Source organism: Lacerta agilis, chromosome 2, assembly GCF_009819535.1.
Source record: "Lacerta agilis isolate rLacAgi1 chromosome 2, rLacAgi1.pri, whole genome shotgun sequence".
Taxonomy (NCBI): domain Eukaryota; kingdom Metazoa; phylum Chordata; class Lepidosauria; order Squamata; family Lacertidae; genus Lacerta; species Lacerta agilis.
In genome coordinates, this window is record NC_046313.1 from 103411703 (window position 1) to 103427217 (window position 15515).

Below are 15515 nucleotides of genomic sequence, written 5' to 3' on the forward strand. Positions count from 1 at the left end.
TCACACTTCCAAAACCACTATGCAGATGGAAACACAGTGGTCCTTCATCTTTTCCCAACCAATGTGTAAGTACAATTGCTTGCAAAAATGTGTATTATTAGGAGAAACTAGCACTAAAGGGCAGCTGAATTTTCATGAGTCTTCTTGTATTAATTGCAAATTGCTGTGGGAATGTGGAGAACTGAATTTAAGATTGGAAAAATGAGAAAGCATAACTGTTTACCATGTCAGTGAAAAGTGATCTGGATTGGGTTGGATTGGACCATATCAGTGACAGCTCCACACACCTTTTTTCCAGAATTTTGCATTAGATAAAATGTAAAATGTATAGATTTAGAGAGGTAAAATGTATAGATTTAGAATGTGTAAGAATATGTGTTTTCTAGGAATTTTGGAAATGTACATTTTAAAGTCAGGGTAATAAAATCCATTTGAATGTTTTGCTGATGTTTTCAAAGAATTCAGTCATGAAGACATATATAGTAGAATCAGATTCTGGCATCTTTGCCTTACATCCTAATATCCATTAAATTAAGCAACATTTATTATCACTGCATTGTTCCTGTACATGTACTATCTTTAATTCTGGCTCACTATTCTGAGGTAACAGAGTTAGGCTACAATCTTAACCCCACCTACCTGAGAGTAGGCCCTATTGAATTCAATAGGACTTACTTCTGACATGGTGAGCATTGCGCTCTTTAAGGTTCTGTGAATGGGTGAAGATTATTGTCTTCTTCAAATACTGAAAGGCTCTGATAGTTGTCATTATTTTGCAATCATACACATGATCGCATCAAGATTGTGATTTGTCTTTAGTTTCTTGCAGTGTTTTGCTGCAATGAGGTGCCTTTTGTTTTGTTTCCAACGTCATACACATTCATAACGTAGAGAGGATGAAAAGATAGATTCAAACTGAAGGAATTGATTGTGAGACAAGTAATAAATTCTCCAGTTTGGAAGTTAATTTTAGAAATTCACCTGGTTGAACCAGAAATCAGGTAGTGTGTAAATATGGAGCAGACCGGATAAATACTAAAAGTAGAAATTGAGAAATATTTTCATTCATAAGGATTTACTTGCAGTTATGAAAACATGCTGCTCAACTGAATTGCCTGCACATATGATATTAGCCATAATATTTATATACTGCTTGATACCAAAATTGGCTTCTAAGCAGTTTACATGTATGAAAATAGCATTGGAGCACTTTCAAGACACCTCCTTATTGAGCATTTATCTGACTTTGAGGGCAGATTACATGAGATTGCATTATATTACACTTCCCCAAGGATTTCCCCACCTTCTGTTGCCCGGGGGTGGGGGGCAGAAGTGGGTTTGTTGCACAAAAGAACCCAACCCACATTAACTGAGAAACCTGAATTTGCTGCTATGCCATTGAACCCCAGAAGCAAAACAGTGAGAATCTGAATGCACCCAGAGAGACCTCTAACATATTGGGCAGTATCCAACATTGAAGCTCTGCCTGCAAAATGGACTTCCATGCATTCAACAGAACTTCCTCTTCTCTCCAGCTGTCTCTTTGAACCCTCAAAATTTCATCTGGAAGGTTGGGAACCCCCAAACATATTTTGGGGGCTCTTGGAGGGGAGAAGAGGGGAAGAAGTAATGTTGCGCAGGCAGAACTAAGTCTGTGGAGCATTACACACAATCCATTGTATTAAAACTGCTCTCCTTTTTGTTGTGTATGTTATGTGTACAGTGGATTCAACCCTACAATTTGGCACACCACTTCTCACAAGTCCTCTCCTTGAGTCTTCAGGCAAAAACTGGGCAAGTGAAGGAGAAATGGGAGAGGGGAATACGTCATGGACTGTTCCTTCTTGTTGGACTTCAGCATCAAAGGTCACCTATGGCTTTCCTTGGTGTGATCCTCTTCATGTTCATAGTAGCTCTGATAGGGAACAGCCTCCTTCTTTTTCTGATCAGGATAGACTCTGGTCTGCAGACCCCAATGTATTTTTTCATCAGCCAACTAGCCTTCATGGACCTCTGCCAAGTTCTCTCCATTGTTCCCCAAATGGCAGTGAATTTTTTAACCCAGAGCTACAGCATTTCACTCTATGGATGTGTTGTGCAGATCTCTGTCATACTGCTCTTGGGAGGGGCAGAGTGCCTCATCCTGGCAACCATGTCGTATGACAGGTACGTGGCTATCTGCAGGCCGCTGCAATATCCAGTCCTTATGAGGAGCAAAATCTGCAACATCATGTCAGTAGCTGCCTGGTTTTGGTCTTCTGTGCAGTCCTTGACCTGTTCCCTTTATGTACTGCCACTTCCCTACTGCAAGTCCAATGTGATCAGGCACTACATGTGCGATTACCCAGCCCTTGTCCAGTTGTCCTGCTCTGACAATTCTGCATTTGAGAGAACAACATACTTTGGTAATTTCATGGTCCTTCTCATCCCCATCTCAGTCATCCTGGCTTCCTACATAGCCATCCTCCTTCAAGTTCTCAGAGCACGTTCCTCTGGAAATAGCCACAGGGCCTTGGGGACCTGCTTGTCCCATTTGTGTGTGGTGGCGATTTTCTACCTTACGGCCATTTTGATGTACATGACACCTGCTGCTTCCTATTCAGCAGAAAGGGCCATGATAAACACTGTGTTTTTTACCATTGCGCCTGCCATGATGAACCCTTTCATATACAGCCTGAGGAACCGGGATGTCATAGCAGCACTGAGAAAGCTATTTGCAAGATGCACACTGTGTCAATGATTTCACCAGGGAACAAAATGACTGGTACTGTCCCTTGGAATTTATCCAGGGGCTGAAATTTAGCTGGAAGGAACTTAAGTGAGCGATTCAAAATTTTGTCTAAGGGTGCTTCCAGATGGGCGTATTATCGTGGGATTGGTCCTACTCATGTGTAACAGAGTCTGGAAACCAGAGTCTGCTTTAATTAAATGGTTTTAGTTGCTGTCAGTTGTTCATGTTGCTTTACCACTTGGAAATGTTTATGGGGCATATTCGTAAATGGAATCAACAAAGTAAATAAATAAATAAATAGCACAGGTTTTCAACAGTGCCCATATGGTGTTCTTGGCATTCAAATGTGTGGCTGTATTCCCAAACCCAACCCATTTAATTCAGAATTATTTTCTCTGTGGAAAATCATATGTATTTGGGTGTAGGTGTATGTGTGCGTAATGTTTAGAACAACCCCTTTGCAATACCTGAATGTCCTATTTGCATCATTACCGCTATATGATTTGTGACGGTAGCAAAAAATGTATCCCAACATTCATACTGTAGCTTTCTTACAGATCATAATAACATAACTTACAGGACTGCTGTAATTTTTATTGGGATAATGCATAATAGGAAATGTTTGGAATGCACTAAAACTGTAAATATTCTAAGGATCATTTCCCCTGTGTAATATAACACACACCACACATTGCGATAATCTTCATTGAAGGAGCTGGGCATATTCTGGGCTGCCAGCTCCACCACCTCCTGTGGGAGACTGTTCCACTGCCCAACAGCTGTTACTGTCAGAAAGTTTTCTGAATGTTTAGTCAGAATCTCCTTTTCTGCAACTTGAAGTCATTGCCTCGAGTCCTACCCTCCAGAGCAGGAGAAACAAACCATGCTCCGCCTTCCATGTGACAGCCATTAACATATTTGAAGATGGCTATCATATCGCCTCTCAGTCTCATCCTTCCAGGCTAAGATACGCAGCTCCTTCAAGTATTCCTCGTAAGGCTAACTTTCCAGACCCTTAATCACCTTGGTTGCCCTCCTCTGAACACATTCCAGCTTGTCAACATCCTTCTTAAATTGTGCTGCCCAGAATTGGACACGGTATTCCAGGTGTGGTCTGACCAAGGCAGAATAGAGTAGTTCTGTTACTTCCCTTGATCTGGACACTAGACTTCTGTTGATGCAGGCCGAGAATAGCACCAGCTTTTTCTTTTGCTGTTGCATCACACTGTTGACGCATGGTAAGCCTGTGGTCCACCAAGACCTGTAGATCCTTTTCACATGTACTGCTAGTAAGCCAGCTGTCCCCCATCCTTTATTTGTACATCTGGTTCTTCCTGCTTAAGTACAGAACCGTACATTTGTCCTACATTGTCCCTAAAATGAAAAACACCAACACTAACACAGGGATCAAGGAAAGCAGAGAATGAGAGATGCAGGCAGAAAAAAAATGCTGGAATGGATCTGGATTGGCTCTGCAGCTTCTGCCTGTGTTTGTCTCTGGAAGCAGCAGTTTGCTGATTGACTCCAGCAGTGGCCCCTGCTGATCTGTTCCAGCCTTTTCCTCCTGCCTTTGCCAGTTTTTCTCTCCCAGCTTCTTCTCCATCCATGTTCTGCTGGCCACCATTTGTGGAGAGAGATCTGATGGGGGCAGGAATTGTTTTTGTGGTCAGCAGGCAAGGAGGATGAACCATCCACCCTTGGACCTCCTGAAGTGCCCTTCCTCTGTTCAGATGGCTTGAGTCTTATTCTCTGCAGGAATATCTCCTATTTTGGCTTCTTGAGTGCCTTTGTTATTCTTTGTTTTGTTAGTTTTTTTGCCTCGTTACCTTTTCTTGTCCCTGTTTGTTTGTCTTGGCATTCCCTATCCCTTTTATCTTTGCTGAATATTTTTACAAAACCCCTGGGGGCACACCCAAATGAAATCTGCTGTGCATGCCTATGCAAGTGAGGAGTTTGTGTGTGTGGAAAGTCTTCCTCGTCTGCCCCCTACCATAAAACCACAAGGAGAGTCCTTCTGGATCAGCCCAAAGGCCCTTTTAGCTGAGCATCCTGTTCTCACAGTGCCCACCACCACATGTCTGTGAGGAGCCCGTAAGCAGAACCTGAGCATGGAACAGATGAACCTTCTGCTGCTTTGTTGTCCAGTAGATGTGGAGAAACATTTGTCATCATAACCACCCTCAATATTATCAAATATCCCTGCTGTGAGGCATGAAGGCCGCTCCCGGTAAGGCCCTTTCCCACCTGGCCTAGGGGATGGGGCCCACACTCACCCAGACCTAGTAAAGAGCTCCTTATCAGGTCAGGGGAACATCACCTGGCTATTGCTTTATTGATTTGTTGATTTAATATGCGGTACACCCTTTTGCGGTTTTTATTAAAAATATAAAGAGGTATAGAAGTTAAAAATACATACAGATATACATACATAGGGATGCGGGTGGGTTGCTGCGGTTTAAACCACAGAGCCTAGGGCTTGCTGATCAGAAGGTCGGCGGTTCGAATCCCCACGACGGGGTAAGCTCCCGTTGCTTGGTCACAGCTACTGCCCACCTAGCGGTTCGAAAGCACGTCAAAGTGCAAGTAGATAAATAGGTGTCGCTGCAGCGGGAAGGTAAATGGCATTTCCGTGCACTGCTCTGGTTTACCAGAAGGGGCTTAGTCAGGCTGGCCACATGACCTGGAAGCTGTACGCCGGCTCCCTCGGCCAGTAACGCTAGATGAGCGCTGCAACCCCAGAGTTGGCCATGACTGGACCTAATGCTCAGGGGTCCCTTTACCTTTACCTATACATACATACTGTCCAAGAAAGCATCTTCAGCATCTTCAGAGGGTAAGTGGTAGGAAGTTTTACTTTTGAACTGCAATAAAGTTTGGTAACAATTGAAATAATGGTTTACATTGTATTAGTCTGCTTCCGACTGCTGTTTCCAACTGGAGACTGTTATTTTCTGCTACTTTTTAACTGGGAACTATTTGGGATACACTGTTTAACGGACTTAAAGTAACAACTGGCTTGGATTTGTTCTATTTGGATACTTTTTCTTGACTTTGGAAGTCTTTATAACTTATTGAGAGACTGTGGAGCTGGGAACACAGGGGTTTTTGTTTCAAGGAAGCTGCCTGGTTTGCTCTGTCCTTTGCTCTCAGATTCTGTCTGCTGGCCACCTGGTGTTTACAGTTAGGATTGTTTTGAGTCTGGCTCACAGTGACTTATTTTGGCTGAAGTGACCTTGAGCTACCAGAAATAGAGTGTTTTGGCAATGCAAGTACAGGAAACACCATCCACAAGGGCAAAAGTAAGGAAAGAAGAAGAGGGGAAAAAGCGAAAAGCTTCATTGACAAAAAGCCTTGAGGAGCAAATGCTTTCAGCTATTGAGAAAGTGAATGCCAATCTGCAGGCAGTTGCAGAGAGGCTGCAAAGTGATATTAAAGAAACTAAGAGAAACTTCAAAGTGATATTAAAGAATCCTCTGACAGATTGGACACTGCAATACGCTCTGTTGAGAAGACGGTGAAGGAGAACAGAGCCGCGATTGGAAAGATTGGAACAGAGGTGGAAGTACTCAAGGAGTCAGAGGAATTTAAGGAAAAAATTAAGACTGTTGAAAGTAAAATTGAGAGTGTTGATCCTGAAAAAATCCAGAGGATTGAAGTTCAACAAGAGACATACAAGAATCTTTGGCTTTTCTGCAACTCAAGGAGAGAGAGACCAACTTGAGGTTGAGAGGTCTGCCTGAGCTGGAGCAAGAAAGTTTGAAGGACTTGATAATTAATGAATTTTCTGCTTTCTGGGAGCTGGAAGAAAACGATCTTCAAACATTTATTCTAAAGGCCTACAGATTTGGAACGAAAGGCAAGAAGAGCTCCAAAACAGTTAATGACTGTATGATTGTGTTCCAGAATAGAATCCAGAGAGACCAGATACTCGATTTTCACTATAAGAAAACCTGGTGGTCCAGCAGAAACCAGTAATAATTTATAAGGACATCCCACGTTGCTTTTTGAACCGGAGATTTGATTACAACGACCTATTGACGGAATTGAGAGCAAGAAAGATTCCTTTCAGCTGGGAGTTCCCTGAAGGCCTGACTTTTAAGTACAAAGACAGAAGAGTAAGAATTAGATCACTGGAAGATAAGAAGAAGTTTTTGGACAAGCATATAGTGGACTTTGTAGGTTCTTCATTGGATCCAGCAAGACTATTCCAGCTATTCCCATCAGGACCAGAAAGAGCAGTCCCAGGAGAAGGAGAAGAAGGAGAAGAAGGAGCGACAGGAGGGACTGCACTATAAGATGGCGTTGAAGTTTCTAACGTGGAATGTCCATGGTCTGAACCAGAGACCGAAGAGACACAGAGTATACCATGCACTCAAGAAGAAGAATTTGGACATAATTTGTTTACAGGAGACCCATGTGATCCGGCATCATAGAAGGATTTTACAAAATAAGAAGTTAGGCCAAGAATTTATATCTTCTGACAAGGTCAAGAAGAGAGGAGTGGTGATTTATGCAAAAGAGAAATACAATCCAAGACTGTTGTTTAAAGATGAAGAAGGGAGATACACTGCTATCGAGATTAAAGTACAAGGCGACAAATACTTGATACTGGGACTTTATGCACCAAATGAAGGAAAGTCAATCTTCTTTAAAAAGATCCATGATTTGCTGATGGACTATTTGGACTACAATTTGATTTGCCTTGGAGACTTCAATGGGGCAGTTTCCACTTTGATGGGACAGATCGCAAAGGACAAAAATCACAAATGATGGGAAACAGCCGAAAACCTTTTTTCAGATGGTAGATAATTTGGACTTAATTGATACATGGAGATTGAAGAACCCAACAGAACTGAGGCAACTTATTTCTCAGAACCACAGGAGTCATGGTCAAAGCTCGATTATATTTGGATTTCCAGAGGATGGCACCGAAAATACAGAAAGCGGTAATTTGCCCCAAGACTTGTTCAGATCATAATGCTGTACAATTGGATTTAAAAATTCTCTCCAAGGATTCTTTCAGATGGAGAATGGATGATGCATTGTTGAGAGATGCCAAGCTTATTGAAGAAGCTGCAAAGAAGATGAGGGAGTATTTCCAGATAAATTTGAAATCAGAAGTGGAGAAAAGAATTGTCTGGGACGCAAGTAAGGCGGTGATGAGGGGATTCCTGATAAGGGAAAAATCTAAAAAGAAGAAGGAACAAAATTTAGAAAAAGAAAGATTGTTGGACCAAATAAAAGAAAAAGAGAAGAAATTAAGAGGGCACCCAAAAAATCAACATATTCAGAAAGAAATAAAGTTCTTGCAGTCCCAATATGCAAAATTTTAAATCAAGAAATAGAATGGAAGATTAAGCTGATGAAGCAGAGAACCTTTGATTCGGCTAATAAATGTGGGAGAATGTTGGCTTGGCAGTTAAAGAAGAGACAGAAATTGAATACCATCACCAATTTAAAGGTTAAAGATAAGAATGTGGAGACTCCAGAGGAGATTAGAAAGTGTTTCCAAAAATTCTACAAACAATTGTACAAGGAAGAGAAAGTAGAGGAGAAAGATATTGAACAATTCTTGGATAAAAATGGATTGCACAAAGTCCCAGAAGAGTAAGTAACAATACTCAACCACCCAATTTCAACTCAAGAGATGGAAGACGCAATTAATAACATGCAGATAGGAAAGGCCCCAGGACCAGATGGACTCACTGCAAAGTACTATAAGTCCTTGAAAGATTGGTTGATTCAAGCCGTTGAAGGATGTGTGTAATGGACTGTTGGAGGGAGGTAGGGCACCTGACTCATGGAAGGAAGCATATATCACATTGATTTTGAAAGCAGATTCTGATAAAACATCTATGAAGAATTACCGACCAATTTCGCTTCTGAATGTGGATTATAATTTTTTTGCAAATGTCATGGCCACGAAGTTAAAAAGAGTGTTGAAGGATTATATCCACAAAGATCAAGCAGGTTTTTACCTGGAAGACATGTAAACAGTAACACAAGGATTATTGTGGATATATTGGAAAGGCTGGAAAAGAAGATAAATACAGATGCAGCACTGATGTTTATTGATGCAGAGAAGGCCTTTGACAATATTTCTTGGACTTTTATGAAGAAAAATTTAGAAAGATGGGGGTCGGCCAAAGATTTCTAAATGGCATTAATGCCATTATACAGAACAAAAAGCAAAAATTATAATAAATAGTGTGATATCAGAAGAAATTAGAATTGAAAAAGGAATGAGACAAGGGTGCCCTATCTCCCCTTTACTTTTTATTACGGTCCTAGAGGTCCTTTTGAATATGATTAGGACTGATAAACAGATAAAAGGAATAAGGGTGGGAGAGAAAGAGTATAAACTGAGAGCCTTTGCCGATGATTTGGTGTTATCCCTACAAGAACCAGAAAGCAGTGTTCCCAAAGCATTAGAGACAATTGATAGGTTTGGACAAGTAGCAGGTTTCAAACTAAACAAAGCCAAAACTAAAGTTTGACAAAAAATATGATGCCATTGCAGATACAGAAATTGCAAGATCAAACTGGATTGAACTTTGTTAAAAAGGTGAAATATCTAGGGGTGAATTTGACTCTGGAGAATCTAAACCTGTTCAAGGACAATTATGAAAAATTATGGAATGAGATAAAAATAGACCTAGAGATTTGGATTAGGCTAAAGTTATCTTTGATGGGCAGAATAGCAGCTATAAAGATGAATGTATTACCAAAGATGCTGTTTCTATTCCAAGTACTTCCGATTATAGACAAACTGGATTGTTTTAGAAGATGGCAAAAGGACTTGTCTAAATTTATCTGGCAGGGGAAGAAACCCAGAATAAAGTACAAGATCTTTACAGATTCTAAGGAAAGAGGTGGATTCTCCTTGCCAGACTTAAGAATTTATTTTGAAGCGGCAGCCTTTTGTTGGTTAAAGGATTGGTTTAAGTTAGAAAACACGGATGTGTTGGACTTGGAGGGACATGATAATGTCTTCGGCTGGCATGCTTATCTTTGGTATGATAAGGTTAAGTCCCACAAAGCTTTCAAAAACCATGTTATCAGAAATGCCTTGTATCAGGTCTGGATTTGAAATAAAGACTTATTGGAGAGAAAGACCCCTAGATGGATATCTCCAGTGGAGGCTAAGGCCTATAAGAGGCCCAACATGCCTGCAAAATGGCCAAAATATGCAGATATACTGCAACAAGAAGGCCAGAGTTTCAAGTTGAAGAGTTATGAACAATTGAAAGAGGAGGTTGCTGACTGGTTGCAGTACTACCAAATAAATGAAGTTTTTAAGTTGGACAGGAAATATGGCTTTCAAGTAGAGAAATCTAAGTTGGAAACAGAACTAATTGAACCGAACTCTAAAAACCTTTCCAGAATGTACAATTTGTTGCTAGAGTGGCATACAAAAGATGAAATAGTTAAATCTGTAATGATTGAATGGGCAAAAGATGTGGGACATAATATTATGTTAGAGGATTGGGAGAAACTATGGAGGGAAGGTATCAAATTCACTGCATGCAATGTTTTAAGAGAGAATATTATGAAAATGATATATAGATGGTATTTAACGCCAGTTAAATTAGCTAAGATGTATCATGGAGTGAGTAATGAATGTTGGAAATGTAAAAAAGTAGAAGGTACCTTCTATCACATGTGGTGGACGTGCCCAAAGGTAAAGGACTTCTGGGAGAAAATTAACAACGAACTTTAAAAAGTGTTGAAAAACACTTTTACTAAGAAACCAGAGGCCTTCCTGTTGGGCATAACCAACCATGAGATACCCAGAAAAGATAGAGTGTTTTTTATGTATGCCACAACAGCTGCTAGAATTCTGATTGCTAAAAACTGGAAAGGTGAAGAGCTTCCAACAGTAGAGGACTGGCACATGAAATTAATTGAATATATGGAACTCACAGAACTGACTGCGAAACTCGGAGACCAGAGGGAGGAGAAGGTGCAGGAAGAGTGGAAGAAATTTAAAGAATATTTGAAACAACGTGAAAAGTTGGACATTTGAAGTGAAATCAGTGAATATAATAGGCGATAGCTGTACAATGTTAGGCTAAAACAGTATATAAGAAGTTAAGATTGTGATTTTTTATATTAGATATTATGGCTATGAAGAAGTTGATAGAGATAAGATAAGATGTTAGTTTGGATTAAGAATAATTGTTAATGAGTGTTAAAATAGCTACAAAGTTACTAAAGTAAATTCGAACTGAATGCAGAAGAGAGAACGTGAGGAAGTCCCCTAAGTAAGATTTGAAACAAGGTTAAAATAATTATATTGGTGTGTTCCTGTGTTCCTGTGGGGTGTTAGGTATGTATTAGTTTTATTTGATTGTTATTTGTATTTTGTAGTGTGTTTGTTTTTATGTAGTATGTATGCTTTTTATTTGTTGTTTTGTGTGGAAATACCAATAATTTTTTAAAAAAATGAAATAATGGTTTCGGGGCCAAATTCCCTAAGGGTGGAGCTGGCGGAGCATTATCCATGGAGAGTAGAAATGCTGGATTGGAAATGTCCCAGGGGGGAAATACTGTTTTGAATGTTTCAGAATCAAAAGGAAGATATATATGTCCTCCTTCTAGAAACAGGGTGTCAGTGGAGCTAAGCGAACATTTCGCTGTAAATTTTCAGAGAAATGCACATTGCTTTTTCAGGGAGCATGAATTGGTTTTTGTAGGTTTTTGAATTTAAAAATCAAGCATGTCAAAAGGAAGCAAAGGCACATGTAATTCTGCAGCCACAAATGTAGGTCATGGCATTCCTCCCCCCTACTTTGAATATAAAAAGAATGTGAATGTTTCTCATTCATTAAGAAGGCATTTCTCTTTTTCTCAAAGAATGTAAGGGAAATCATTTTTGTGGATGAATTGCCACCCCTTTGAAATTGGGGAGTTATAACAGTAATTAACATAACAGAGGCACCACAGTTTTTAAACGGAGCCTTTGCAGTTAATTTTCATTTTAAGAAACAAAACTTTTCTCCCTTCTTGCTGCTGTAAACAGAAGAGGTCGGCACAGGTATGTAATTCTGAACATTTGTGGAAGTCATAGTTATTTTGGATTGCGTCCAACTCTATAGCCTCATGGAAATCAATGGACCTAAGTTAGTCCTGGCCATTAATTTCAACAGATCTACTCTGAATAGAACTAAAATGGGATGCAATCTTTTGCCACATGATGGTCCATCATGCTGATTCATGATAACGCCAATTTACTTGTACTTAAAAACCTTGCAGGCATGTGGTAAATAGAAAAATATATTCAATCAGGAAAATGTATGTATTTATGTAGCATATGCATATTCATTTTAGTTAATTTCTATCCTGCCATACCCTCCAGGAAAGGTCAAGGGATTCAAAAAAAGAGAAACAGATATTTTTTAAAACCAGATTTCATTTGAAAGTGAGACTTGACACTACACATACAATTTATTCCCACATTCTGCCTATGTGGCCCTTCAAGATGTACATGGGATAAACCATTCTGCTGGAAACCGTTTACTACAGTACTCATGGTTTTGCAGCTGTAAAGCAACTGAGCTACTGTACAACAGCATGGCATTGGTATTCTTAAGCAATATCATAGACACCGGGCTTAACACCTACCATCCATGTCTTTTCATTTCAAACAGGAATATTTACAAACAGATTATTCCATTCTCATGCTTAGGCTGAGTTTGGGCAGGATGGGAAGTTTTGTGCCTCTCTAAGGGCATGATAAAGCTTTGAAATATGACCCATTATTGTGCATTCATTTATGAAACATTGAGTTTGCCCTTTCCTTCATACCCGTAACAGCCTGCTGGATAGGATAGAGTAAGGCAGGGACAGCCAACTTGATGCCATCCGGATGGTGGAGCTATAGAATTCAACATCCCTGAGAACTGGCCAGAACCTATAAACCTGCTCCAGATGAGCTGAGAAAGGGTTAGTGCTATGGATCTGGAGGGACAGGAACATCGTCCTTCCAGTGGTTCCATATTAGAAGTGGCCTTGAGCGATTTCCCTCCTATAGCGGTGAATCTGGATTCCAAGTGACCCATTTCCACTGAAAAAGAACTGCAAGGGACTTCACTGAAAGAACGATGGAAAAGTCCCATGCAAAAGTCCCAGCAATTAGCAATGTGAAATGAGGTGTTGGGGCTGGATCAACCTCAAACACCCTCTTCCACTTTCCCTTCTAAAACACAAGGTTAGCTGGGCTTTTAGGGATTATCCTACCTTTTGTGGTGGTGGGAGGGGGACAGGAGTAGCACGAAAGCATCCAAGCCACATTAGCTGAGCAACCTGAAGTTTCTGCTATGCCATTGAATCCCACAAGCAAAATACAGTAGTAAAATTCATGTCAGATTGCTGTTTTAGGGGTTGCTTTTCATTGTCTGGAACGGATCAGTCTGTTTTCCATTACTTTCTAAGGGAAAGCCCATGTTGGTTTAAGTCCGCTTTGGTTTAAGACCAGACTTCCGGAACGGATTAAGGTTGTAAACCAAGGTACCACTGTAGTGAGAATCTGGATGCACCCAGAGAGACTTCTAATATATTGGGCAGTATCCAACACTGAAGCTCTGCCTGCAAAATGGATTTCCATGCATTCAACAGAACTTCCTCTTCTCTCCAGCTGTCTCTTTGAACCCTCAAAATCTCAACTGAAGGGTTGGGAACCCCCCCCCCCAAACATATTTTGGGGCTCTTGGAGGTGAGAAGAGGAGAAGTATCATTGCACAGGCAGAACTAAGTCTGTGGAGCATTAGACACAACCCATTATATTAAAAACTGCTCTCCTTTTTGTTGTGTATGTTATGTGTACAGTGGAGTCAACCCTACAATTTGGCACACCACTTCTCACAAGTCCTCTCCTTGAGTCTTCAGGCGAAAACTGGGCAAGTGAAGGAGGAATGGGAGAGGGGAATACATCATGGACTGTGTTCCTTCTTGTTGGACTTCAACATCAAAGGTCACCTATGGTTTTCCTTGGTGTGATCCTCTTCATGTTCATAGTAGCTCTGGTGGGGAACAGCCTCCTTCTTTTTCTGATCAAGACAGACTCTGGTCTGCAGACCCCAATGTATTTTTTCCTCAGCCAACTAGCCTTCATGGACCTCTGCCAAGTTCTCTCCATTGTTCCCAAAATGACGGTGGATTTTGTAACCCAGAGCTACAGCATTTCACTCTATGGTTGTTTCGTGCAGATTTCTGTCACAATGCTCTCGGGAGGGGCAGAGTGCTTCATCCTGGCAACCATGTCATATGACAGGTACGTGGCTATCTGCAGGCCCCTGCAATATCCAGTCCTTATGAGGAGCAAAATCTGCAACATCATGTCAGTAGCTGCCTGGTTTGGCTCTTCTGTGCAGGCCTTGACCTGTTCCCTTTATGTACTGCCACTTCCCTACTGCAAGTCCAATGTGATCAGGCACTACATGTGTGATTACCCAGCCCTTGTCCAGTTGTCCTGCTCAGACAATTTTGCATTTGATACAGCAACATACTTTGGTATTTTTTTTATCTTTTCCATCCCTATCTCAGTCATCCTGGCTTCCTACATAGCCATCCTACTTCAAGTTCTCAGAGCACATTCCTCTGGAAGTAGCCACAAAGCCTTGGGGACCTGCTTGTCGCATCTGTGTGTGGTGGGGATCTTCTACATTACGGCCATTTTGACTTACATGGCACCTGCTGCTTCCTATTCAGCACAAAGGGCCATGATAAACACTGTGTTTTTTACCATTGTGCCTGCCATGATGAACCCTTTCATATACAGCCTGAGGAACCGGGATGTCATAGCAGCACTGAGAAAGCTATTTGCAAGATGCACACTGTGTCAATGATTTCACCAATGAACAAAATGACTGGTACTGTCCCTTTGAAATTTAGCAGGAAGGAACTTAAGTGAGAGATTCAAAATTTTGTCTAAGGGTGCTTCCAGATGTACGTATTATATGGGATTGTTTCTACTCATGTGTAAACAGAGTCTGGAAACCAGAGTCTGCTTTAATTAAATGGTTTTTAGCTGTTGTCATTGTTCATGTTGGTTTACTGTAAAACCACTTGGAAATATTTTATGGGGCATCATTCGTAAATGGAATCAACTAAGTAAATAAATAAATAAATAAATAAATAAATAGCACAGGTTTTCAACAGTGCCCATATGGTGTTCTTGGCATTGAAATGTGTGGCTCTATTCCCCACCCCACCCCATTTAATTCAGAATTATTTTCTCTGTGGAAAATCATATGTATTTGGGTGTGGAGTGTATGCATGTGTAATGTTTAGAACAACCCCTTTGCAGTACCTGAATGTCCTATTTGCATCATTACCGCTATATGATTTGTGACGGTAGCAAAAAATGTATCCCAACATTCATACTGTAGCTTTCTTACAGATCATAATAACATAACTTACAGGACTGCTGTAATTTTTATTGGGATAATGCATAATAGGAAATGTTTGGAATGCACAAAAACATTGTAAATATTCTAAGGATCATTTCCCCTGTGTAATATAACACACACACAAACACACACACACACACATTGCAATAACCTTCATTGAAGGGCTGGGCATATTCTGGGCTGCCAGCTCCACCACCTCTTGTGGGAGACTGTTCCACTGCCCAACAGCTGTTACTGTCAGAAAGTTTTTCTGAATGTTTAGTCAGAATCTCCTTTTCTCCAACTTGAAGTCATTGCCTCGAGTCCTACCCTCCAGAGCAGGAGAAAACAACCACGCTCCGCCTTCCATGTGACAGCCATTAACATATTTAAAA

General features: G+C 40.7%; 2 protein-coding genes across 2 annotated transcripts; both read left to right on the top strand.

The window, feature by feature from the left end:
- Positions 1 to 2152: 2152 nt before the first annotated feature.
- LOC117042348 (olfactory receptor 2AK2-like) lies at positions 2153 to 2740 on the top strand. Its single transcript, XM_033141899.1, has one exon. The coding sequence runs from the start codon at positions 2153 to 2155 to the stop codon at positions 2738 to 2740; it is 588 nt and encodes a 195-aa protein (XP_032997790.1).
- Positions 2741 to 13644: 10904 nt separating this feature from the next.
- Positions 13645 to 14577, top strand: LOC117042349 (olfactory receptor 2AK2-like). The gene has a single exon (XM_033141900.1). It carries the CDS (start codon positions 13645 to 13647, stop codon positions 14575 to 14577), a length of 933 nt encoding a protein of 310 aa, XP_032997791.1.
- Positions 14578 to 15515: the final 938 nt, after the last annotated feature.

What these genes read in the sequence shown, in the direction of transcription:
- LOC117042349 (XM_033141900.1), top strand. Translation starts at nt 13,645, where the DNA reads ATGGGAGAGGGGAATACATCATGGACTGTGTTCCTTCTTGTTGGACTT.
- LOC117042348 (XM_033141899.1), top strand. Translation starts at nt 2,153, where the DNA reads ATGTCGTATGACAGGTACGTGGCTATCTGCAGGCCGCTGCAATATCCA.